We start from the raw sequence: 23,804 nt of genomic DNA, 5'->3' as shown, positions 1-23,804 counted from the left end.
TCGGCCGGGAAGGGAGGATAGCGGGGAGGGGGTAGAGGGGGCGATAGGGGGCGGGGACCAGCCCCAGCTGTTGACAGCTGCGGGGCAGAACAGGGGCTGAGAGCTAAGCAAAGAGCGAGCGCAGCTGTGACACGGTGCTGTATCACGTGACTTCCAGTCCAGCGGGGAGGGCTCGCGGGAAAAGCCCTGCAAGAGAAGCGGCCCTCCCCGCAGACTTCCGCCCTTCAACATGGCCGACAGGAAGTGAGGCTTTCAGGAAAGCGAAGCCAATCACCTAGTTGCGACGGCAGCGGCTTCCGCCCCGGAAGAGCAAGGGCGTGTCCGGACGGAAACGCGGCCGGCGGGGGAGGCGTTCCGCGCGGCGGGAGAACGCGCCGAGAGCCGTCTCGCGCCTGAGCTCCGGGCAGCCACCGCCGAGATGCAGACGCGACGAAGAGCCGCGGCCGGGGCCAAGGAGCCGGAGCCCAGGCGGCGGGGCGCCGAGGCCTCGGAACGTGAGTGACTGAGGAGCCGTTGCTGATCCCGCGACGCGCCCTCTGCTTGAGGGCGCAGGGGAGGGGGGACCCCGACGAGGGGTGGCCGAGCCCCCCTTGGGGGAGCTGCCGCGCTCTGCCCCCCGCTGCGGGGCGGGGCCATCGCCGGGGGGGTTTCCTTGCCCCGCGCCCGGCTTCTCCTGGCCGTTAAACGGTTCCCTTGAGACCGTTGCCAGCTGAGGCGGGCGGGGGGGCCGAGGGGGCGCCCGGGCTCTACCATGTGACCGGCCCATCTGACCAGCAGGCACCTCGGGTTTAGGCAAATTAGCCTCTGAGGGGCCGGGGCCGGGCGGCTCTGGAAAGCGGCCTGACAGCGGCTTTGTTTTGCGCCCCGCTTCGTTCCCTTCCGCTCCCTGCTGCGTCCGCGCGGGCAGCGGGTGGCGCCTGTTCACCTCAACTGGAAACAGCCCCCCGGGCTCCGGCAGCTCTGTGCAGACTCCCCGAGCGTGGGGAGGGGTCGCGAGCGTTCGTGGGCGCAGCCCGGGTTGCTATTCCACGTGTTACTGTTGAGCAGGCAGGGAAGAGATGTGGCCCGAGCTCAGTCAGCCCGGGCGTCGTGCTGAGCATTTTCCCACTCGATTGTCTATAAAAATCGTTAAGGAATCTACATGGAGCCGGTTAAGTTGTGCATTGTGCCACGTTCGTCTTCAGTGGGCCCCAACGCGGAGCCCGTGGGCGCCATGGCGCCCGCCGGGCCATTTATGTGCACTTGCGGAGCAATCTGGGCTGGCCCCGCCCTGGGCGTGCGGCAGGTGTCAGCCCCGGGCGCATGGGTGACCCCTGCCCGGGGTCGCAGCACATGCCAGTACTGGCCCCAGGCACACAGCACCTGGGCAGCCCCTGCCCGGGGTCACGGCACATGCTGGTGCCGGCCTGGAGCGTGCGGCGCATGCTTGGCCCCGCCCCCAGGCACGTGGCCTGTGAGCAACCCCGCCCCCGTAAGCGCAGCACGTAAGCGGCCCTGCCCCCAGGCGCCCGGCAGCCCCAAAATGTTGGGAACCCCTAGTCTTAGTTGTCTTGCCCCAACATAATTTTGTGTCTAAAGTCAGTTACAAATAGACCAGTGAATTGTATTTATCAAATAGCTGATACGCATTAGCTTCCATACAGTACTTACTCATTTAACATGTGCCCACTTTACACGTTTTTGCAATAGCACGATTTTTTTTAGGGAATGTTTTTCAAATAACACAACCGTCCTCGAAATAACAGGATAATAATCAAGTGGCAGACTACTTCACGCTGCGGTATAAGTTGGTGAAAACAGTGATAATACGCAGGGCTCGACAATTAGTGTAATCTACTTGCCTGTGGCAAGTAGATTACAAGCCCGCGCAGTACGCCGCTCAGCACAGCTGGTGAGGGGGGTTCACCGCCGCTTGGCGAGCCCTGGTAATATGCATGAACGGATGAATACACGTGGTCACAGCGCTTCTCTGCTCACTCATGTGTCTGTCTATCTTTGTGTTTTAACAAACCACAGTGACTTGTGTTGCTAGATATCTAATGTTGACGACCCAGCACTAACAAAAAATTGACTTTGCCACCACTGCCTGAAATGCAACCTCCACCTTTTACATTATTTTTAATGGGAAAATTTACCCCGCATAGCACGTTTTCTCTTAGCCTGAACATTTTCAGAAACACATCTATAGTGTTAAATGAGGGATTACTATACAGCTTTAATGTATTTTTAAAATGAATCCCCTAAAAATGGGAATGACACAGATGAAGTTGCTTGTATGCTGTCGGTTGAATTTCACTCTTGCTTTATTCACTATGCACCAAAGACCAAATCTTGCTCTAGTAGTATTTCATAGTAAATTGGAAGCATGGCATTTAGCTTTACTCTATAGCTGTGGTAACGGGTATGCAGGCCTGCCTTACTTCCACAGAAATGTGAAGTGCTGTATAACTTCCTGCTTCTACAGAGTTCTTGAGTGGTGCAGGAGAAGGGGCTACTCTGTACTTGCTCTCCTGCAAAGCTCTTCACGTTGACAGAGAGGCATTTCACACCTCTTTGAAGCGTTGTTTCACTCTCTTTGCTGAGTTTGCCAAGCTTCATTGGGTCTCTTTTCAGCTAGCTCACAATTTCAGTGTTCTCTGTGCAACCATAATGGGTGGAGACTTTTTTGTAGGGTTTTTTTTTGTTTGTTTAGTTTAGTTTCTGGCGCACAAGGTCTCAGAGGGGTAGCCTTGTTAGTCTGTAACTTTAAAAAAGCCCCGAATAGTCCTGTGGCACCTTAGAGACTAACACAAATATATAGATAGATAGTATCATAAGCTTTCATGGGCAAAACCCAGTTCTGATTACAGCAACCAAGGCAGAATACCAGGTCACCAATCTAGGGTGACCTGGCTTGAACTTACCATTGCTATTTAGAAGGGGTATATCTTCTACTTTTATTTTTACTTCCATTCCTCTTCCTTTCTGGTATCTATTTCTTCTCCTATCCTTACACTTTTAAATTAAACAAAAAAGCTTCAGTTGAATTATAAAGCTTGTGCATTTGAATATTTGATAATTCGTTCATGTGGTTGTAGGAGTGATTTTACTAGTGCTTTTATAAACTGAATAACAAATGAATTTCCTGACACTTGTTTTTATTGATATGTGCACACTATTTTACTGGCTTGTTTCTAAAATGCTTTTTTTTTTCTATGTATGTTTTGAAGCATCTGTATACAGAAGACAAATGACCAACAAAAATGACAACAGGCAGAAACGCTTGATAGACGGTAACAGTGGGCTTTCTTTCCTTTTCTTTCGCCAGTTAGAGGAAATCTTCTCTTTCCAGATAGTATGAACTGATACCAATTATAAATTAGCATATCAAAACATCTACAATACACTGTTTCAACAACTTAACTATGTGCAGAGAATGCAAAGTAATACTAGACTTCACTCTGTAGTATTACATAACTTCAAATACTTAAGAGACTACTAGATTTTAAATTGCCGTTACATAGTGAAGGCACTGTTGTGCCCTTTCAAAGAATTTCTGTAAAAAGGACTTTTGCAAGGAGATGAGTAGGAGTTTTATTCAGTTACTTCTGTATAGTCTCCATTTCTGATTAATAAAAATAGAATATTACAAACACCGAGGTTCCTTGGGTCCCAGCATGTAGTTTAGATACAGCCAGATAACACCTGTGTATATATATAGGATTTTACTTGGTCAAAGAAAACAGTATTTATTGTTCTCACAGTGCCGTATTCTTGAATCAAAGATTGGTTTCCCAATTCATTGGTGTTCAGTTATTCCATATGGTTAGGAATTAGGAGGATGGTACTGCCAAACAATTTTTTTAGGACTTAGTATCTTACTTTTATTGATCTCTGGGCTCTTTGATGCTTTAACCTCTGTAGAATTGAGGGATTGGGGGACTGCACTTCCTCTTTAGCTCCTCAGTGACATCTGGCAAGTGTCATGGAGCCTGATCGTTGATTCTTTTGGGTTGGTCTAGGAGCAGATTTTAGGCAGGAGCAAACTTTGCTTCATTTATAGAAGTTTAGTCCAACTGACCTGGTGAATCACTTCAAAGTGTGTCCTGTCTCAGTCCCTGTGATAGAATCAACTGTTGTCATTCATTCAGGATTGAATTCTGCCGGGCGCGTACCATTTTTGACCTTCAGGTCCAGAGCATTGGCCAGTACCCCTAAACTGAGTGACTGCCTGCAGAAATAGATTGTCATCTTCTATGTAGATCAGCTGTTAGAGGCTGTCAAGGCTGTTCCCCACTCTGGTACTACGAATGCAGAAGTGGGGGCCTGCAAGAGCACTCCAAACTTTTGCTTCTGCAGTTTCCAGTTCAATAAACTCCTCCCCCCACCTCCGAATCCTAATACCCAGATTTTGGGAAATCTGCTGCCACCACCCAAGTAATTCCAAGAAAACCAGGGAGGAGATCACTTGGGACACCTCCTCCCTAAGGTAAAACTCTCCTCTGCCCCGTTTTACTTGGAGTTGGGAAAACAGAGGGGATTCACCAACAACAATGGACTCTGCCCTTATAACTAGGCACTAAGTCAAAGGACTCAATAATCCACCAATTCCAGTTAATTAGAAAAAAGAAACAAACGTTTATTATCAAAACAAAACTACAGTTACAAGCATAGTAAAGTGGCTGGATGGAAAGAGCCACCAATTGTTCTAGGTTCTCATGGGGACCCCCTGAGCTAACAGCGTTAATTACAAAAGAGAAAAAAAACACACTCAACAGCTCTGACATTAGTTCCACATTCCCAAACCAGGAAAAACAACAAATCCTGATGCACTATCTAAACTTTTCCCTACTTACGCATTGTAAGAAGTCTGTTCTTGGAGAGAGAAGTGTCTCCCATCTCCCCCCTCAGTCTTACAAGAAACTGCTCTGCTCTCAGACAAACATGGAAAAATAAAAACTCCTCTTTCCCAGTTTGAAATTCCTACCTGCATTGTTATTGGCTGACCACCGGATACCTGGCTGGGTACAGGAGGCCCTTAGTCACCAGGTGCTGGTCAGCGCTCCTGATTATGACAGAGGCTGATGAAACACATTGTCAGTGAGTTTTTCAACTCTGTCAGACAGCGGAGGAATGCAGAGAATTGATCCTGGGATCAATTCCAGTCTCCAGAGGGAAGTGTCCTCTAGTGGTAATAGACCCTTCTCCATTCCCCTTGCCTGTCTCTACTCAGTTATCTCACTTTCAGCTCCTGTCCCTGCATCCCCTTTGTTTCTGCCCCCCCTTCGCTGCCCAGATCCTGCATCCACTAGCTACTTCTCCTGCACAGACCCTGCATACAGGGGCGGGGAGTTATATGGGCCCATAATGCCCAGGCTCCAGGAATATTCCTGGCTTGAGGGCCTGGCTCCACCAAAGCTCGGGGCTGTCTCTTTCCCGCCTGCTGCCCTGTATGATTCAAAAGGGCCGAGGGGCCCCCGGCAACGATCACCATTGGCAGCACAGTGGGGTTAACAAGGCTTCCTCCCTGCTGTCATGTGTGCTGCCAGCATATCTCTGATGCTGCTGGGAGGAGTGGGGTGTGTATGTATGTCTGCATGTTCCAGTGCCCCTGAGGCCAATGGGAGCAGTGGGACAGTGCCAGATTCCCACAGCCCTTCCACCTAGGAGCAGCTGATAGAGGGGGGAATCCCTTCAAGAGCCTGCACCCTCTACCCCAGCCTGGAGCCTGCACCCAGCACTCAAATTCAATCCCAGAGCCTGCACACCAAACCCCCTCCCAGACCCTAACCCCTCATCCTTCCTGTAGCCCAGTCTGCTGCCCCCACCCAGCATTCAAACTCCCTCCCAGAGGCTTGGGCAGGGGAGGGTGGAAGGGACTCGGGCCTGTTCTACGCAACAGGGGAGGAGTGACTTCGTTGTTGCCTTGGTGACTCTCTGATCTTATTTGCCATGCATGACAGTCTGATATGAGTTAACAATCCAGCCAATCAGAAATTAGCATATTTATAGAGTTTTTTTCTCTGGCTAGTGAAAGTGTATTAAACTATTTTGTAAGCCCATTATAGAACCCAGTTAATAATAGTATACTTGTAATATATTCCTCTCCTTTGTTTTAGGGGGTGATATATCTTCTTTGGTCCGGCAAAGTATAAGAAAAAGTCGACAGACAGGTAAATGTAAACGTTTAGACCTGAAGGATACAATATAATGTTACTGAAACACACACGGGACTTGTGGGAGTATAGTTCAGTGTTTGCAGCAGGGTGTGGGAATTGGGGGACCTTAGTTTCTGACTTTGCTGTTGACTTGCATAATCTTGGGCAAGTCACTTAATCTTCCTAGACCTTGCTCTTTTCTCTGTAAAATGAGGCTGATGCTCTACTGTTTTGCAAGGGTTTGTGAAGATTAAACCTTTGAGATCATCAGCTGGAAGGGGCTATACAAGCGTATATTGTTTTACAGTGCGAGAGTTGTTGTAATAGTTAGCTGGGATATTTCAGCAGATAATAATTGAGTCAGATATCATTACTTGGTTTTCTAAAAGCACTGAGTAAGTGCTGTGACTAAAAGCATCTGAAGTTATGCAAGCTAAGCAAAGGGTAATAGGAGCTCATGTTTCAAGATATAAATTGACTCTCAGAGGAGGGCATCCCTCACAGCCCATCCAGTGTATAGCATTGCATGTGCTGAAGTGCCATATTGGAATTTGGCTGTATCTTCTCTACTGCATCAAGCATAGACCACTGCCAGATGTGGGTAACCGGGCTTGATACATTAATGGTTAGGAGTCACTTGGCACATCCCATGTTTTGTTTAAAAAAAAAACACACACACAAAAAAAAACACAAAACCAAAAGGACATAAAGTTGGCAAGTTAAACTCCCCTGAAAGTTGGAAGGGGAGCTAAGTCTGTATTACTTGCAAATGGGTTTGCAGCCTTTGCAGTGTACTGAGAAGTGTCAGTCATTGCACCAGATAACCACAAGCACGAACATGGCTGCCGCATTTCCTTCCGCATTGTTTTTCCCCTGTTGTGTTAATCGCTCTTGTGTTTTGCCTTACAGATGCCATGCCCTCCAGTGCAAACAGAGATTTCAAAATGAATGATTCAGGTTGGTTCAAGTGATTTTTTTTTTGTTCCCTTTAAATATGCGGGTTTGCTCACTGTTACTGGGTTGTCACTGTGGGTTTTGCTTGTTATGACTAGTGCTCAGAGAGCGAGCAAGCACTTACAAATAGGAATGTTGCCACTGACTAGAATTTGGCTGCTGTTTGAAAAATGCCAAGTTGTTTCCTGTTCCAAGTGAAGACCTTTGACAACGTTCTATTAGGACTTTTTCTGACAGCTCCCTTTCCCCTATCTACAGTACGATTGAGGGCCAATGCATGACACCAGAAGCTGAGTGGGAGGATTTTTCTTGAAAAAGGATTTCAGTTTACTCTGAGGTGTATTTGCTATGACACCTCTGTGAGTAGAAGAGACATTTAAAAATTAGTATCCCAAGGCAAAAACTTCAAGTAGCATGTAGCACAGCTGCAGAGATGACACTTAGTGAGTGTCTATGCTTAACCACTACAGGGAAAGGAGGGGTTCTCCCATGGTTGAAATTCATCCACCTCTCCCAAGAGCAGAAGTGAGAAGGATAGATGAATTCTTCTGATGATCTATTGCTTCCCACAATGTGTGAGAGATTACTTTACCTATGTCATGCAGGGGTGTGGATTTCTCACACCCATGAGTGATGTAGCTGGATTAACATAATTTTTTAGGGTAGATCTGGCCTCAGTCTCTCTAAAATGTATGTAAATGAACAAAGATTTAAAAAGTTATGTCAGTGCTCTTACAGGTTTAAAAACAAGGCCCCACCTCCATTTTATAAAAGATTTTTGAGCTAAAAGCGTATTTTGTGTGCTGCAAGTATTTGTCATTTGGCTTTGTGCTTCATTGTGTTCAGTTATCACAGTAGCCATGCTCACTATTGTATATTACATCTCATAGACTGAATAATATGGATTTTGATGCTGTAGCTTTGTTAAAAAATAGGTTCTGAGGCATTTAAAGAACAATTTTATATTCTTTGGCTATCAGAAAATAGTCTATAAACCTACTTTCTGATTGACTGGAGTGTTCACTACTTTTTGAGTGACTGATCTTATCTGACAACCCCAACAAGAATATTGTGAAGACCCTTCACCTCGGCAGGTTTTAGGCACTCTCTAAAGCTATTGATTACCGCAGTCTTGTGTTAAGTGTGGCTTGTTAATGCCTCCATTCTGATAAGGGGGTATGTGGGCTTGTCTGAGCAGAAGAACAGTGGGGGCTAAAGGGAAGAAATGAGTAACAGCCAAATGAGTAAAGGGCTCAGGTTGGATTTTTTTCCCCTTTTTGATCAAACTCTCACCCTGCCTGGAGTCTGGTTTTCTGTTCTTAAGAGCAGGTTTAAAAATGCTACCTGCTCATATAATAACTCCCCTTCCCCGGCACTTTCTGTTACTAGCTGATGAAATTAGGCAAGATTTATACCTCAATATTTAGTTTCATGAGGGAAGTGAAATTGCAGATGTCTGCATCTTCCTTGTTCCTGAAATACAGAACTTATGAAAAAATCCTCTGGTTGACAAATAACTCTGCTTTGTACGGCAAATGATTTCTTTAAGGACACTTTTGGGAAACAAAAGTTTGTTACTTAAAAGGAACTTGACGCTGAACCTTGTTTAAAAAAAAAAAAAAAAACCTAAGCCGTGGCTTACATTCACAGCCCTTTGTTTCAGAGGTTTGTGTTTTGTATAACTTTATCCTCCTCACTGCCCATTTTCCCCAAGATGACAGAGTTGAGTTGAAGGAGAATCCCTACTAATAGTTAATATTATAGGGACTAAAACAGGGACAGGCAAGATGCGGCCTGTGGGCTGGAGCCTGCCAAGCCCCTCAGACATAGAGCAACCCCACACCGCTTCAAGCAGCTGGTTGCTCGCTGTGTGTCTGCTCTGGGTGCCAGTGGGGACGGGAGGAAGAGGCTTTGCATGCTGCCCCCACCCAGCACAATTTCTCAGCTCCTATTGATCCCGGACTCCATGCAGCTCTGCTGCTTTGTAATGCTGAATGCAGTCTGGGGACACCCCAGCTGGCTTTTCAAAGCGGCAGCACCTCGTGGAGCCTGAGGTCAGCAGCTGACCCTGGGCTTCGCAGGGCGCTTTTGCCTTTGAAGTGAGCAACACCTCAAAGGCGAAGGTGCACTATTGACTAATTGAACAGTCGATACAAAATGCATTGACTGTTCTGAGTCAGTTACCTGATACTTAACATCCTTAATTCCTACTTGTGGGCTGAGATTTTTAAAACAAACAACCCCCCCCCCTCCACATTTATTAAAGGAAATGATTTTATTGTATTTGTGGAAAGAGTTTTAAACTTTATACTACAGATCTTAAGGCAATCTCTATCTACTAGAGATCAGGAAGAGACCAAACATGGGGGTCACACTGCTCCATATCTGCAAGTTGTGGGGTTCTTATCCTGCACCTCTGAAGCATCTAGTGTTGGCCACCTATTAGCTGGACCTCAGGTCTGATCCAGTTTTGCAGTTATCAACGCTGTTCACTTAGACGTCTCAGCTGTGTTTAGATTGAGGTTCCTGAATTGGAAAGCCTGTGATGTCAGTAATTCAACGCAACATTATTTTGTGAGGTATTTTTAATAGAAACTTAGAGTTAAATCTAAGTAGAAGGGGGCTGTGAAACGCTGAGTTAACAATTCTCATACAGATGAGAAGCTCAACCACTAAGATTTGATATGAAAAGGTGTAATATAGAGGAACTCTTCTAGATGGTAGGAACTGCAAAATATTCAGTTATATTTTATGAAGGAAAGCTGAGAAGGCTGGCATTGCACAAGCAGAAAGGAAATATTTCTTTAAGAAAAATCTCTTCAAACCTGAATTTATTTATGTTGTCTAGAGAGGCCAGTCTGAATTGGTCACCTCTTACCTTTTAGGCTCTGTACAACTCTGCTCTTCCATTCACCTCCTCTTCTCTTTTCATGCCCCTTGCTTTGTCAGCCCCTTGCATTTGATTTCCTCCTATAGTCAGCTCTGTGCCATCTATCATGATATGCCCCTCCTGAATGCCTGGAATTAGACTGTAACTCATGATGATATTTCACTCCTCCTGGGTTGATTGTCGTGATTGGTCTGCCATATTGCTGGACTTTGCTCCTTCCTAACATTACCCACGGGAGAACTGTAGTGACCAAACAGCTACCCACGTTGGCAAACAAAGCAACTAAAGGAGATATGTACATCCAGTAGTCTTTCCTGTTGTAGGCTTCATCTTTTGGTACCCCATAGTTAGTGTAGACCGGGGTGGCCAACCCATTTAACAAAGAGAGCCAAAACAGCGGCGGAAAAAGTGAGACGAGCTGCACCAGAATTGTCAAGCAAAAAAAAAAGCCCCCCCCCCAGAACAGAATTGTCGGGGGGGAGGGGCGGAGCCCCCAGAAGAGCAGAACTGTAGAGCAAAACAAATTAAAAAAAATTTTTTTTTAAAAGGAGGCTGCCCCTTTAAGATGGCTGTCATCTTGGGTGCCATTTTTAAAACCCTGCAGCTCTGACCCAGTAAGCACAGGAAGGCCGTGGGGGGGGGGGGGGGGGGGGGGAGGGGAGCTTTTGAGGGGGGTATAGGAGTGGCTTCATGAGCTGTACTTTTGGGAGGCAAGAGCCACATGTGGCTCGCAAGCCACGGGTTGGCCACGGCTGGTGTAAACTATACATTTCTTGAGACTGAGACCTGTCCTTTACTCTGTAAAATATCATGCGTACAGGTGATGCAGTAGTTATCTGTACTAAATAGCCTTTGAGTTGTGTGGCAAGCAGTGCTTAATCTTTATATAACATGTCTTTGCAGATGATGAGGAGTGGGAGGAAGAAGAGGAGGAGGATTCTGATAGCCGCAGTGATGACAATGAATCTGAAAATGGTGAGGAAAATTATAAGAAGACTGATGTGCATCAACCACCAAGAGCTAACGCAAGTGATGTTTTGCGGCCGTCTCTTCAGTCAAAAGGTTGGTTTCCAAAGTTTATCAGTTCAGATTTTTAAATTTATGAACATTGTGGCCAGAAGAGAGTAAAACGTAATCAGATGATATTGTAATACAGTCTGTGTACGTGGCAGTAAGATTCTGCGGTTCAGTGTAGCATTCTGAAAATGTGGGCAGAGAATCGCTCTTTGATGTGTATGAAGTAATACTTGTTCAGTGGAGGCAAGGTGGGTAAGGTAACATCTTTATTGGACGAAGTTCAGTTGTTGAGAGAGCGAGAGAGAAGCTTTTAAGCTACAAAGAGCTGCTCTTCAGGACTTGGGAAAGGTACTAAGAGTGCCACATTGAAACCATAGCAGCTGATAACTGCGCGGTGTACACATCCATATATGTTGATGGAAAGCAGTTCACACTGACCTTTAAAGGAGTAATTTTTTAGTATCTTTTCATATTTTTATACAAATATTCCAAAGATTCACTTTGATATAAAAGCTTGCATCTTGGGTTAAAAAGCACAGGGTAATCCAGTTTTCTGATGGTATTACACAGCTGCCGGCTGGGCAGGAGTAACTTGGCAGACAATTGTTTCTTGAATCTAATATGATCAGGGCGTTGCTTTAAAATACAAATGTTTCTTCTGTTACTATGTTTCAGATCCCCTACCAGTTGTACGAAAGCAACCAGTGTTTAACCAGAAGATGACTTTCACGAAATCAAGTATGTGGTTAAAATTCTGCTTCTCATTTACCTGTGTATAGATTGATTGTTGTTTGCTTTTGGTTGTTGGGCATTTGGGGAGTTTGTTAGCTCTCCATATGCCTATTAGGGATGTCAACATGTAGTTGACCACACAATTAACCAGTAAGCCTGGGCTTTATCGGTTAATCTTGTCAACTATACTCACTCTGCCCCTCCTCCCTCCCCCACTGCCTCTGCATCAGAGGCAGCAGGGAGGGGAGCAGGAGCTCGGTGCATGTGAGGAGCTGGCTTTAAGCGGGCTCCCCAGGAGCACTGGATCCGTGTTTGCACTCTTCCCCCCCCCTCTCCCTCCCAATGATACAGAGGCAGCAGCACAGAGGGTGACGGGGGCAAGCTGGAACCAACATGCGCATGGAAAGCCGGCTTTCAAGCAGGCTCCCTGTGTGTGCTGGCTTCGCAGACCCACCTCCCTCCCCCAGTGCATCCTACAGAGGCAGCAAGTGGGGGCAGGCAGGAGCCGGTGCTGAGGGCTCCTTAAAAGCCGTTCTTTCCCCAGCACCTCCACCTCTATCAGAGAGCGGCAGCGGAGGTTGCTACAGACCAGCCCCTGTCTGCACTTGAGCTTGGACCCCCGCGCACAGGAGCTGCTGCCAGCCCCGCCCGCAGGGACTATTGAATAGTCATGTGACTGCTAAAATTTCATGCGATTACACAATTATTCAGCTACATGATATCTAACATCCCTAATGCCTATTTTGGTTATTTGTGCTTTTCTGAAAAAGGGGCCTGGGAGGAGTGTGGCTGGGCAACGGAAGCTGGTCTGCCAGTTAAGACCTCAATATGCTGGCCTGAAACAGTTGTCAGCATGCCATTGTGTCTTTCTCTGGAGACTGGGCAGGGCTGGCTTTGAACTCTTGGATGGAAATGTGAAATGAAATCCTTTCCAACTGATAATTGGTTACAGTGGCAGCCAGACTGCTGCTTTTATAGTTCAGCAATGAGCAACCTAGGCTAGGGAGTGGGCTTCCGTCTTCATCTCAGTGGGCTGCAAGATTGCTGTAACTGAGCTTGTCTCCTGGGTTTTAGGGTAGTTTTGCTAACTCTCTGCTTGCGTACCTAGTATTTGTGGTTGTGCCGATTGAACCGTAGCAATGCTTCGATTGGATGCAGAGGGAGTACATGACATTTACAGTCAATACTGTGTGCAATTAGCATGCTTCACATGCCCTTGGTTTATGTACATGTCACCTTAGTAATACCGGTACGAAAAAAATGACATTGACGGAAACCAGTGGACTCTGGCAATCCCGTGAATGATCAACAGTAAATAAAATGTAATGTGGGCTGCACATAGACCCCTAATGGCCCATTTGCGGCTCATGCGTTGCCCACCCCTGTTACAGTCCCTTTCTCCCAATGTTCACGAAGAGGCCAGTTCATTTAACCTGCTAGCCTGTTTTACTGTAGCATTCATCTACAAAACATGGATGCTATACTGAGGTTAGAGCTAAAATCAGTTTTCATTATTTTCTCCGCTGGATAAATAGGTTATAATTCTGTCGTCTTAATACATCTTCCTTCCAATCACTCCCACAGATGAAGCTGAATCTCAGGCTCAACCCTATAAGCTGAACCTGTCTCAGCCTTCAGCAAAAAGTAAGATTTCTGCTTTCACATCATTTTAACATATGTATAGTATATAACTCCGTGGTCCCCAACACGGTGCCCGCGGGGGCCATGGCGCCCGCGGGGGCATTTGTATGCACCCGCCAAGTGCTCGGGGCTGGCTTGGCCCCGGGCACATGGCGAGCGCCGGCCCCAGGAGCACCGCGGATTGGCCGCCCGCACTCTGGGCGCCGGGTGCGCGGCGCTCGGGGGTGGGGGGGGAGCGCCGGCGCCAGGCGCGCAGCGCTTGGGGGGGGGGGGGAGCGCCGGGCGCGCGGCTATGGGGGGGGCCGCCCCCGGGCGCGCAAGTATCCCTGCCCCCTGGCGCTCGGCAGGCGCCTGGCCACGCCCCCTGGTGCCCGGCAACCTCAAATGGTTGGGGACCACTGATAACTCTTTTCATGCCTATCCTTGTATTCAGACTTCTTTTAACTATAATGGGTCCTGCTAGAACAGACCTACTTTACAAACCCTACTCATGAGAAGTCATATTTTCAGCTATCGGGGAAAATAACTCCAGAGATCTCTTATCTAATCTATCAGATGTGCACCTTAGTCACAGGATCTGCCGTCTACTCCTTTGCTAAAAGACTCTGGCACCAGTAGAACATTAGATTTGGGACATGCATAGTGTTCCATTCTTTTTTTTAATTAAATGCTTCAAATTCAGTTGTTTTGAAGACATGGTTATTTCGGGAGGAAACCCTTCTTCTGAAATAACCGGTAAACCTCGTTGTATGAGGAATAAGGGTTGTTTTGGAAGAAGAACGCGTCTACACAGTGTTTAATTCAAAATAGTGACAGTCCATGATTATGCAAATGAAGCACGGGAAATTCAAATCTGCACTTCATTTGCAATTTCGCTCAGCTGCATTTGCATCCCTCTCTCGAAAGAGGGTGCAAGTGTAGACATACACTCAAAGTGATATTTGTATTTTAAATAACTTTTCACAACAGATTTACTAGTGCAAGACTTTACTGCCGGCTTGCTAGCTAGCTGAGAGGCACATATTCACAACCCCATCATAATAACCTTGTGACCTCTTAAGAACCCTTGCATTAGCATCAGAGTGGATTTGATTTAAATCATGACTTAAATCACTAGTTAGGAAGACTCGATTTATTTACAGGTTTTCTACATAAAAGTGCGTTCTTGTTGGTTAATACGTATTCTTCACAGCTCAGAGACAGATATAAGTTTTATTTTTAGAAGGTACACACTATACATTTTTAAACAGGGATTTATTTTGAAAACTTTTCAGATTAGTTTTACAGCTGTATCCGAAAATGAATGATTGTTTGGTTATTTCATTTACCAAAAGTAATTAAAGCTGATAGTTCACCTCCCAATGACTTCATAAATATCTCCAATTCAACAGGTTAATCATTATTTGGAGGATTTTCTTGCCACGCTATATTTGGAGGCGCACATCACCGGACAGACATTTTAATTGTTTTATTGAACTAAAACAACAAACGTTCTGGATTTTTGTTCAACTGCAAACATAATATTTTAACAAAACAATCATATGCATTTTTGAATTTAGTTTAAACAATCAGGTTTTTAAAATCAGATTTGTTTGTTACAATTTGCTAACGAAAACAGTTAAATGAAATTTAATTTTTGTTTTTAAAAATATATATCAACTGTGTTGACCTGGCTGACATGATAAACTTAAAATATTGGCTTTTGCAGCTAATTCAGTCACCTTCACCTTCATTTTCCTGTTTCTTTATAATCTGGAAAAGAAAAACAAGCTTTCCTGCGCTTTTAGGTCCCAAATGATTTCTCAGTATTTGGAATGAATTAGTCCAAAGGAAGAAAATATTCTTTCTATATCAGCAGAAGAAGCTACTCCTATTAAGTGAGACGAGCACTTCAGCAGTCTCTGAATCCAAGTGCTTAAGTGACTTCCACCAGTTTACTGGTTTGATTGTCTTTAAAACATCATCAACAAACGTGCATTTCTTGAATGGTTCACCCTAAACTCTGTAGTTTATTATAGTTGGCATTATGGAGGGATGGTTGCTGGATGTCCATATCATACTCAACTCCTTCTTCAGGGCTGTGTCTACACTGGGCCACTTATTCCGGAAAAGCGGCTGGTTTTCCAGAATAAGCTGCGAGCTTTCTACATTGGCCCTTGAATTTCCATAAAAGCAACGACACTGTACTGTACAAAATCAGCTGCTATTCTGGAAAAGCTACACTGCTCCCGCTCGGGCATAAGTCCTTATTCCAGAACACTGTTCCGGAAAAGGGCCAGTGTAGACAGCCCAGTAGTCTTTTCCGGAAAAAAGCCACGGTTGCGAAAATGACGATCGGGGCTCTTTTCCGGAAAAGCGCGTCTACATTGGCCACAGATGCTTTTCCGGAAAAAGGGCTTTTCCGGAAAAGCAGCCTGCCAGTGTAGACGCTCTTTTCCGGAAATACTTATAACGAAAACTATTCTGTTTTAAGCATTTCCGGAAATTCATGCCAGTGTAGACGTAGCCCAGCAGTTAATGGACAGGTGCCTCTCACCTGTCCACAAGCTACTGCAGTGACAGGAGGTTGGGGATGTGTTCTCTCTCTGGGGCAGCCTGCATACTGAAGTCCTCATCCCCAGCCACACCCCCATCAGTGTTTAAATGAAGAAAAACAAAAATGTCAGTTAAGGATCTAAGCAACACTGGGTAAATCCTCTAGGTTTTTCTCAAAACTTAATAATGTGGCAAGTTTGTCCTGCCTTGTGAAAATACATTTTATTACTGTGCTTGTTAATAATTTAATTTTCTTTGATTAGATGTAAAGGTTAGAACGCCAGTAAGATTTTGAGAAATGACTGAGTCCCATTTTCAAACTGATTTGTAGCATGCTTAAGTTGTTCAGGTTCTTTTGAAAATGTTGCCATATGTCTTGCATTACCCCTGTAACTTTTTTTCCCAAGGAAATTAAGTCCTTACTCATTCCAGGATGTCTCCTGTACCTCATGCTGTCCAGTTGTTTATGGGAAAGGAAATCGGGTCTTTCCAAACTTTACTCTTCACTCATCCATACGAACTGATTCCTCGCTGAGCATAATGAGAGCATTGTTTGTTTGTTTTTAACATCTACCATTTCTTCCCCCATTCTCTTTTTACAGAGCCTGTTGGACAGTCCAGTGCAGGATGGTTTAAGATGTTGATTTGGGTGTTGGCAGTAGTTGCCAGTGTTGGCTTATGGTATGTCTGGAAAAATCAATCCCTAAAGGCTTTGCCGAGTGAAGAAATTAAAGTTGTGCAAGAATTTCAGACCCAGATGAAGAAACTTATGAATGTCTATCCAAATCAGGATGCAAAACTGTGGGAGAGAATCCAAATGTTCCTTGTGAAACGACTCAATACTACCCAGCCCCACTTGCAGCCTGCCATCTTACTGCTCACAGCTGCCCAAGAAGCTGAAAAATCTCTCAGCTGCTTAAGTAACCAGATTGCTGAAGCCTATTCCTCTTCTCTGAGTGCTGCTACAATCAAGATTGATGGGGCTGGCAAAGCCAAAATGAATAGTGACACTGTCAAACTGGAGGTAGATAATGAGCTAAGCTCTGGGTTCCAGGAAGGTAAAAAAGCTGCAGTGGTGCATCGGTTTGAGTCTCTGCCTGCAGGCTCCACTCTGATCTTCTACAAGTACTGTGACCACGAAAATGCGGCATTTAAAGATGTCGCTCTCCTGCTAACTGTCCTTCTGGATGACAAGTCGCTGGCAAAGAGCCTCAGCCTGCGGGAAGTTGAGGAGAAAGTGCGGGATTTTCTCCAGGAAAAATTCACCAATTCAGACACTCCTAGCTCTTATAATCACATGGACATAGATAAGCTGAGTGGACTGTGGAGCCGCATATCCCACCTGGTCCTTCCTGTCTGGCCTGAAAATGCTCTCCCTAAGGAGGGCTGCTTACAGATGAATTAAACGTAAGACGTGGGAGGAAAGGAAAATAGCGTTGTGGTATCTGGGCAGGGCAAAACTGTTCTCTGGGCAGAACAAGGACTTGGCAGGGTTATTCCATTTAAAGGAACTGGAGTTCTCTCTAGGCAGCTGGAGAGCATTAGTAAGGAGCACATTTGTCACGCTGGTCTCTCTTCAGTAACTTACTGGGCCTGGTGCTCTGTAGGCAGAAATGTCTTGTCTCCATTGTAGAGCCATCCATCTATATGTAAAGCTATTGTATGCAGTAGACCAGTTTCTCCCTGCTGAAAAGCTTTTTCCAGCTGTAGGCAGTACTTCCATGGGGTATGGGAAGATAATGGGGTCTAATGGATTTCAGACTCCTCTCCTCTACCTGCTTAGAATTTACCAGAATAACATTCACTTCTGTTCTCAGAGACTTAATTTTATTGATTGGAGGTTGGAGTTGCATCCAACCATTGGCTTTCTTTCTCCAGCTGACCACAGGCTTGGATTATAAGTAGCCTCTGCATGTGTCCTTGACTGGCTGATTTATACAGGGAGTGTTTTGGTTCTGGGGAAACTTCTTAAAGCTATTTTGTTCGATTTATATGAGCCTCCCCCCTTAGTTTTAGAGGCTGGAATGACCAAGATGCAAGTGATTGCTCCGACATTAACTCATCAGTTAAAATATATATCTTCAGAGCACTCAGGATCCCTCTGTTCTGCATTAAGTTTTTAAGACATACAGATCTCAAGGAAGAAATGTAAAATGTTCCAAGGCCTGCCCAGTCCCCTCTGAAGCCGAAGGTGTACATTCTGAACAGATTATCTTGGAGAGTATATTTGAAGAGTATTTTTACATCAAGAGGCTTTGTTTATTACTGTGATACACCTTAATCCCGAATGACTCCCCCTGTGTGTCTGCATAAAGCCTGCTGCTTCCTGTGTAACTGTTGAGTGAAGAAAAAGACTTGATATGCACATGTTGAACATATTTTGAGTGCCTCATGCAAAAATCCCTAAACTTTACCACCCATTAAAAATTATGTGTATCTATACCCTATAGGAGATCTGTCATACTTTCATGCCTCTCTGCTGTTAGTATCTCATCTCGGATGTCTCTTGTTCCAGATCCATTCAGCTTTCTTGGATTTGAAGAATGCACAAGACACTTCTCAAATTTAAGATATTGTCTTATGATAACTGCTAGATTGATGGAACTCTAACATGTTCATTACTCGTAAGCTTCATAAATGTATTTAACAGGAACTAATCTGCAAGGGATGAAAAATCATTTAAGTCCCCATTCTGAGTCATCCAGATTCTTTTCTGGTATGGGATTTGAAATGAGCCAGATTAATGATTGGTACAAGAAACTGGAAGCTGTGACCACTTACATCATGGATTTGGCCCTTCAACTTTGAGAGCTGGAAACTGACCACTAATTTGTTTTACATAGAGGTGTTTATACAGCAAAGAGACATGAAGGTGTTACCATTTTATATGTAAGACCAGCTCATGAAGAAAAGAGATTTAAATTTTACAAATGCTTCACTGGACAAATATTTTTTTTAAATCATTTGTTGCTTGCTATGTCAGCTGGAAATGACCAATGATGATAAATAATTGTAAATAATTTAAAGAAACTATTTTAGTAACCATTAGAAATAAATTTACCTATTTGTTTTATAACCTGTTCTAAGACTGCTTGTAGAATTTTAAGATATTAGTTTAAAAAAAAACAAAAAAACAGGCCAGAATCTTCAAATGTAGTTGCCTCTGAAAATCAGTCCACTTGGATTAAGATACTTGACTGTAGACTTATGTTTCTAATTTGGACACCTAAACTTAAAAGTTTGGCCAAGATCCTTGAATTAAACGTAACTCCAGAAAGAGCTGTTAGGAGAGGCGGAGAGTGATCTGTGCCCCATGCTCTGCCAGCTGAGCTTCCTATAAACTTCATGAAAATAATCTTTGACTTGCTGGGGGAGAGCCACATCACATTCATATAGATTGGGAATGTAGCTGGGAATTTCCCCTTTGCATTGTTCCGTACTAGGGACTCTGAATCAGACATACTTATTCTGAGTTGTAAATGATTTTTATCCTCTCCAGCTGTCCTTTTCACCTCACCCAGACACCTTGCATTCAGGTTGGAAACAAGGAGTTGTAACCTGCTTTTAATGGAGCAGGCACGGATTGTTGCCTTCCCCCCGCCCCAAGATTGAGGGAAGACTTGCACTGCCTGCTCTGACACTTTGCAGGCTGCACTTTCATTTCCAGTATTTTTTTTAGTGATTGGCAGGGCACGACAAACTATAGAAGCTACTTGCCTGTGGTGAGTAGATTTCAGCCACGCGCCCCATTCACCGGCAGCACGTGCATGCGCAATGCGGCTCTTGCTCATGCGCAGTGCGGGGCTGGCAAGCAGCTTTTGCCGCCATTTGTCAAGCCCTGGTGATTGGCATGGTAAAAGCAATTCACAAGTGATTGCTTACCTGTCTAAAATGTCCAGGTAATGTTGGCATTTATGGCGCATGTTACTAGAAGATATTAACGGGCTTTACAAACATTCATTCATTCATTCACTGAGCAATTATACGGGAATGGTGATCCACAGCCAATGGGAGCTGCAATTGCCTGTACCTACAGAGGTGCAGATAAACACAGCGTCTCGCAGCCAGCTAGTGGATTACCCTTACAAGCCATGACCCAGAGTTTGAAAACCCCTGCTCTAGAGCATACTCACCCTTGGAAGGTGAAGCGGAGCTGGATTTGGCTGCCACAGACCAGTGATCCAAGCCAGCAGCAGGAGCAAGAAGTGTAAACTACCACGTGGCTGATTGAAATCAAAGTGCTATTTGGTGTTCTGAAGTCATGCTAAATACAGTAAACTTCCGATAATCCGGCACCTTTAGGACCCAGGGGGTGCCGGATTATCAGATATGCTGGACTATCAGAAGGGGGGGGCTATGAGGGGTCTGGAGTGGGGAGGGAGGGGATGCCACCCCAGACCCCTCATAACCCCCCCTCATGATAGTCCGGCTCTGCCCCAGGCGTCCCTGATTCAGCCGCTGCTGGTCAGTTTCAGCAGCAGCTGAATTGGGGATGCCTGCAATAGAGCAGCTGGGGTACTGCTGGGTTGGTCCCGCAGCGCCGAGGGGCAGCGCTATGAGACCAACCTGGCAGGATCCCAGCTGCTCTGCCCCAGGAGTCCGGATTCAGCCTGCTGGTGAAACTGACGCTGCTGGTCAGTTTCAGCAGCGACTGAATCCCAAGGCCTGGGGCAAAGCAGCTGTCCTTTGGCACTGCGGGACCAACCCGGCAGCATTCCAGCTGCTCTGCCCCAGGCGTCCCCAAGAGCAGCTGGGGTGCTGCAGGGTTAGTCCTGCAGCCCCGAAGGGCAGCGCTACGAGACCAACCAGGCAGCACCCCAGCTGCTCTGCTCCCAGCTTCCCCGATTCAGCTGCTGGTCAGTTTCAGCAGCAGCTGAATGGGGGAAGCCTGTCCGGCTGCCCCAGCACTTCCGGGTTCCCGATGGTGTCGGACCATCAGGAGTCCCGGAGCATTGGATGCCGGACTAATGGAGTTTTACTGTAGTGTGTTTTAAGCTTTGTCTGGAAAAGGTGAAGTCTGGCATGTCCTCTTTAGTGCTGGCAAACGCAAACAAAAGGGAGCGGAATAAGTTCAAGTGCCGTAAAGCGATCTATAAATACTGTGGCTATTATTAGCAGCCAGGGTCTAGCGGAGTCAGTCAGGAGGAAAAGAAATTTTAGAACATGTTAAGTTATATCAGGGCAAAAACGCTGAGAGGAATTGTAGTCTAGTGTAAATTTAAAGGGAATGTAGTTAGTTACATATGGCTCTTACAGACAAATCAGGGCAATTGAGTTGTTTTTAAGTGATGAACAAATCCCCAGGAGATTATAGTGTTATCAGTTAAAAGCTGCAATTTCAAAGAGAGACTAAAACCATACTCAATGACAGAACTGATATTGATGGCTTTCCATGTCTAAAATGCAGTATTACTGATGGAAGAACTAGGAAAGGAAAAAATATACCATAATGAGAACAGGAAATACAGGATCAGGTCAGACCTTGGTGCCTAAAGGTGAAATGCATGTAATACTGGCCATAGTAAATTGTGCAGGATAATACATCAATAAAAGAGGAGACTGCAGCTCGTCTCCCTGTTGCTTTTTCCACTATTTCATCAATAGTTGTTAGCTACCACTTTGTTACCTATTACTGAACTTCTTGACCCGGGACCTTGCCTGAGTTTCTTTCCTCTGTAGGGAGAATTAAAAAACCATCCCTTTTGCTTTGAGCAGATGGGAACGGGCAACGGGGGATGGATCACTTAATTACCTGTTCTGTACATTCTCTCTGGGACACCTGGCATTGGCCACTGTCAGAAGACAGAATACTGGGCTAAAGTGACCTTTGGTCTGTCACAGTATGGCCATTCTTATGGCGGTGGATCCTTTCCTTCTGATCCTGTCTCCCCTCTCAGTGGTAACCTCATCCTCATTGGCTGGGGCTCTGCAGCAGTTCCTGCTATCCCACCTGTTAGCCCTGAGTTTGAGAATACAGCGCTCTCCTTCAGTGGTGTATGACATCACAAGTGCCTGAAACAATGCACAACCAGTCCATACACTTTGTCTTTCACATTCTGCTCTGACTGAGTCATCAGTGGTGTTCTGTGCTGTTACCTTGGGTGAGGAAGAATCTTGAACTTGGTTTGCAGGTTAGTACTGTAAAAAGTCTGACTTCCTCTCCCCCCACACACAAATGTATATCCTGGAATATGGAATCCTTACTTTGTAACTTTCTATGTGCTATGGGGCAGGTATTTAGGTTGTCTCATTTTGGTACACAAGTGCAGATGTGCATATATATTGAGAGAGATCTATAGGTAGAGGCTATAAATAGTAAATACACTGCTTTTTATACATTGTTGTACACCATCTGGGACCTAATTAATTTGCAGTGTATTATATACGGAAAGAGAAGCCTGCTCTTGGTGCTGCATACCGGTATGCATGTGTGTGCGCACTCACAATTAGAAATTTTGTACTGAGGTGTAAATGACTGGGAAGCTCTATGCTATATGGTAATCAGTGTGATACAAATGGGGAGCTAGCATCTAACTATGCTAAAGTACAGTTACTACTTGACTTTGCCTTATGATGATCCCAGATCTCACAGAAGAAATGATTTTCATTTTCTTTATATTTTCCAGTTCACATTTGAAAATTCTAATATGAACATTGTATGTCTTTTTCTGCAACTTGTTCTACACTGTTTCATAGTTGCTGTCTGCCCTGTTTTTACTGTTGGAGTTTCAGCAGCTGCATTTATAACTGAATGCCTGAACAACTCGAGTCCATGTTCAACAGGTGGAGATAACACTTTCCAAAATTCCTGGATGGCTTTAAAGAAACATGTCAGTCATAGGAGGGGGGCAAAATATCTACTGGGTCTTCTTTCGGGCACAATAGCCAGCTGCCTCTCTATTTTTAGAACAGGCGTGCAAGGAAGAGTATTATGAAGTAGAAAACTTTCCACTGATGGGGTGTTAAAGCTGCAGTAGTCAGCACAGTGTAAAATGAGATGGTGCTTTATGTTAAGTTCTCCTCTCCCTGCCACTGCTTTCTGGCACGTTGGCTGTACTGCTGCAATAAATTACTGCCCAGTTCTATTACCAGTTCATCAAAGCCATATTGGAACTGAGCACACTTGTTTCTTCTTCTGTCCGATATGACTGTACCCAGGTAAGTGATTTACTTTCTCAGTCTAATAATTTTAACAAATTTAATTGAAAAGGGCTAATTTTCACAAGAGAATTTACATTTCTTTAATTTTTCATCGTGTGTTTTCTCAAGTTTATTTTTTTATGTGAAAGCTGACTCTGGAAGCATTGTATTCTTTGCATTTGATTTAACATTTTGTGCAAGTGTTATAATTGAATTTCCATTATTAATAGAAAAGTCCTGACATTTTGAGAGTAACTAGCCAAACAAGGGGAAATCTTGCTGCTTAATTCTATAGACTTGAGTGAAATGACTTTCCTATTTAATGTAAATTCTAATGCACCTTATTTGTCTGGAAGATAGGAGGGAAGAAGTAGGGAGCTAAACTAACTGCTAATAAGTAAAATCAGACATATTGTGATAAACAATTTAAGCAGGCAGTGTGTTACAGAAAGTAATCAATAGGTATAGTTAACAGGTCCTGGCCCATGTACTTTGGTAAGGCAAATAGTGAGTTTAGTGCTTCCTTTTTCAGGAGTTTGGAGGGAATTAATTATTGATCATGCATCTTTCCCTAATGGAGATGTTTTGTCTTTGATGTCAGGGACTCTTTTCCTCTTCTGGCAAAACAGTAGATATAATTTTAAAACATTTTAAGGATAGACATGTCAAGTGCTGTGAACATTTCACACACCCTGAGGTCTATCCTGAGCACTGAATGAGGTAGGCTCATCTGACAAATACAATATGCAATCATGTAA

At 44.9% G+C, this 23,804-nt stretch overlaps 2 protein-coding genes across 9 annotated transcripts in view; both read left to right on the top strand.

The window, feature by feature from the left end:
* The first annotated feature begins 208 nt into the window (after positions 1-208).
* On the top strand, positions 209-18,988 carry LOC102446605 (torsin-1A-interacting protein 1). Of its 2 annotated transcripts, XM_075936828.1 has the most exons (8): positions 209-494; positions 3,210-3,272; positions 6,099-6,152; positions 7,047-7,094; positions 10,885-11,043; positions 11,674-11,736; positions 13,315-13,374; positions 16,509-18,988. In XM_075936828.1, the coding sequence occupies exons 1-8, from the start codon at positions 419-421 to the stop codon at positions 17,309-17,311; spliced, it is 1,326 nt and encodes a 441-aa protein (XP_075792943.1). In that variant the 5' UTR covers positions 209-418; the 3' UTR covers positions 17,312-18,988. The 2 variants fall into 2 exon arrangements, with proteins under 2 accessions (XP_075792943.1, XP_075792944.1); XM_075936829.1 differs by lacking the exons at positions 209-494; positions 3,210-3,272 and adding an exon at positions 3,334-5,170.
* A 3,595-nt stretch (positions 18,989-22,583) lies between these two features.
* CEP350 (centrosomal protein 350) overlaps positions 22,584-23,804 on the top strand; it is a 108,413-nt gene continuing 107,192 nt past the window's right edge. For 2 of the 7 annotated variants that reach the window (XM_075936823.1, XM_075936825.1), the window contains exon 1: positions 22,585-23,064. The gene's annotated coding sequence lies outside the window, so the exon portion shown is untranslated. Of the gene's footprint in view, positions 23,065-23,804 lie in introns of all 7 variants that reach the window. The other 5 variants (XM_075936821.1, XM_075936822.1, XM_075936824.1 and 2 more) reach the window with 4 other exon arrangements.

The sequence above is a fragment of the Pelodiscus sinensis genome, chromosome 9 (assembly GCF_049634645.1).
Source record: "Pelodiscus sinensis isolate JC-2024 chromosome 9, ASM4963464v1, whole genome shotgun sequence".
NCBI classification, from domain to species: Eukaryota; Metazoa; Chordata; order Testudines; family Trionychidae; genus Pelodiscus; species Pelodiscus sinensis.
This window is presented reverse-complemented; position numbering and strand designations above follow the sequence as displayed.

Coding starts and splice junctions, on each gene's coding strand:
- LOC102446605 (XM_075936828.1), top strand. CDS start 419: ATGCAGACGCGACGAAGAGCCGCGGCCGGGGCCAAGGAGCCGGAGCCC. Junction 7,095..10,884: donor TTTCAAAATGAATGATTCAG/GTTGGTTCAAGT, acceptor ATGTCTTTGCAG/ATGATGAGGAGTGGGAGGAA. Junction 13,375..16,508: donor GTCTCAGCCTTCAGCAAAAA/GTAAGATTTCTG, acceptor CTCTTTTTACAG/AGCCTGTTGGACAGTCCAGT.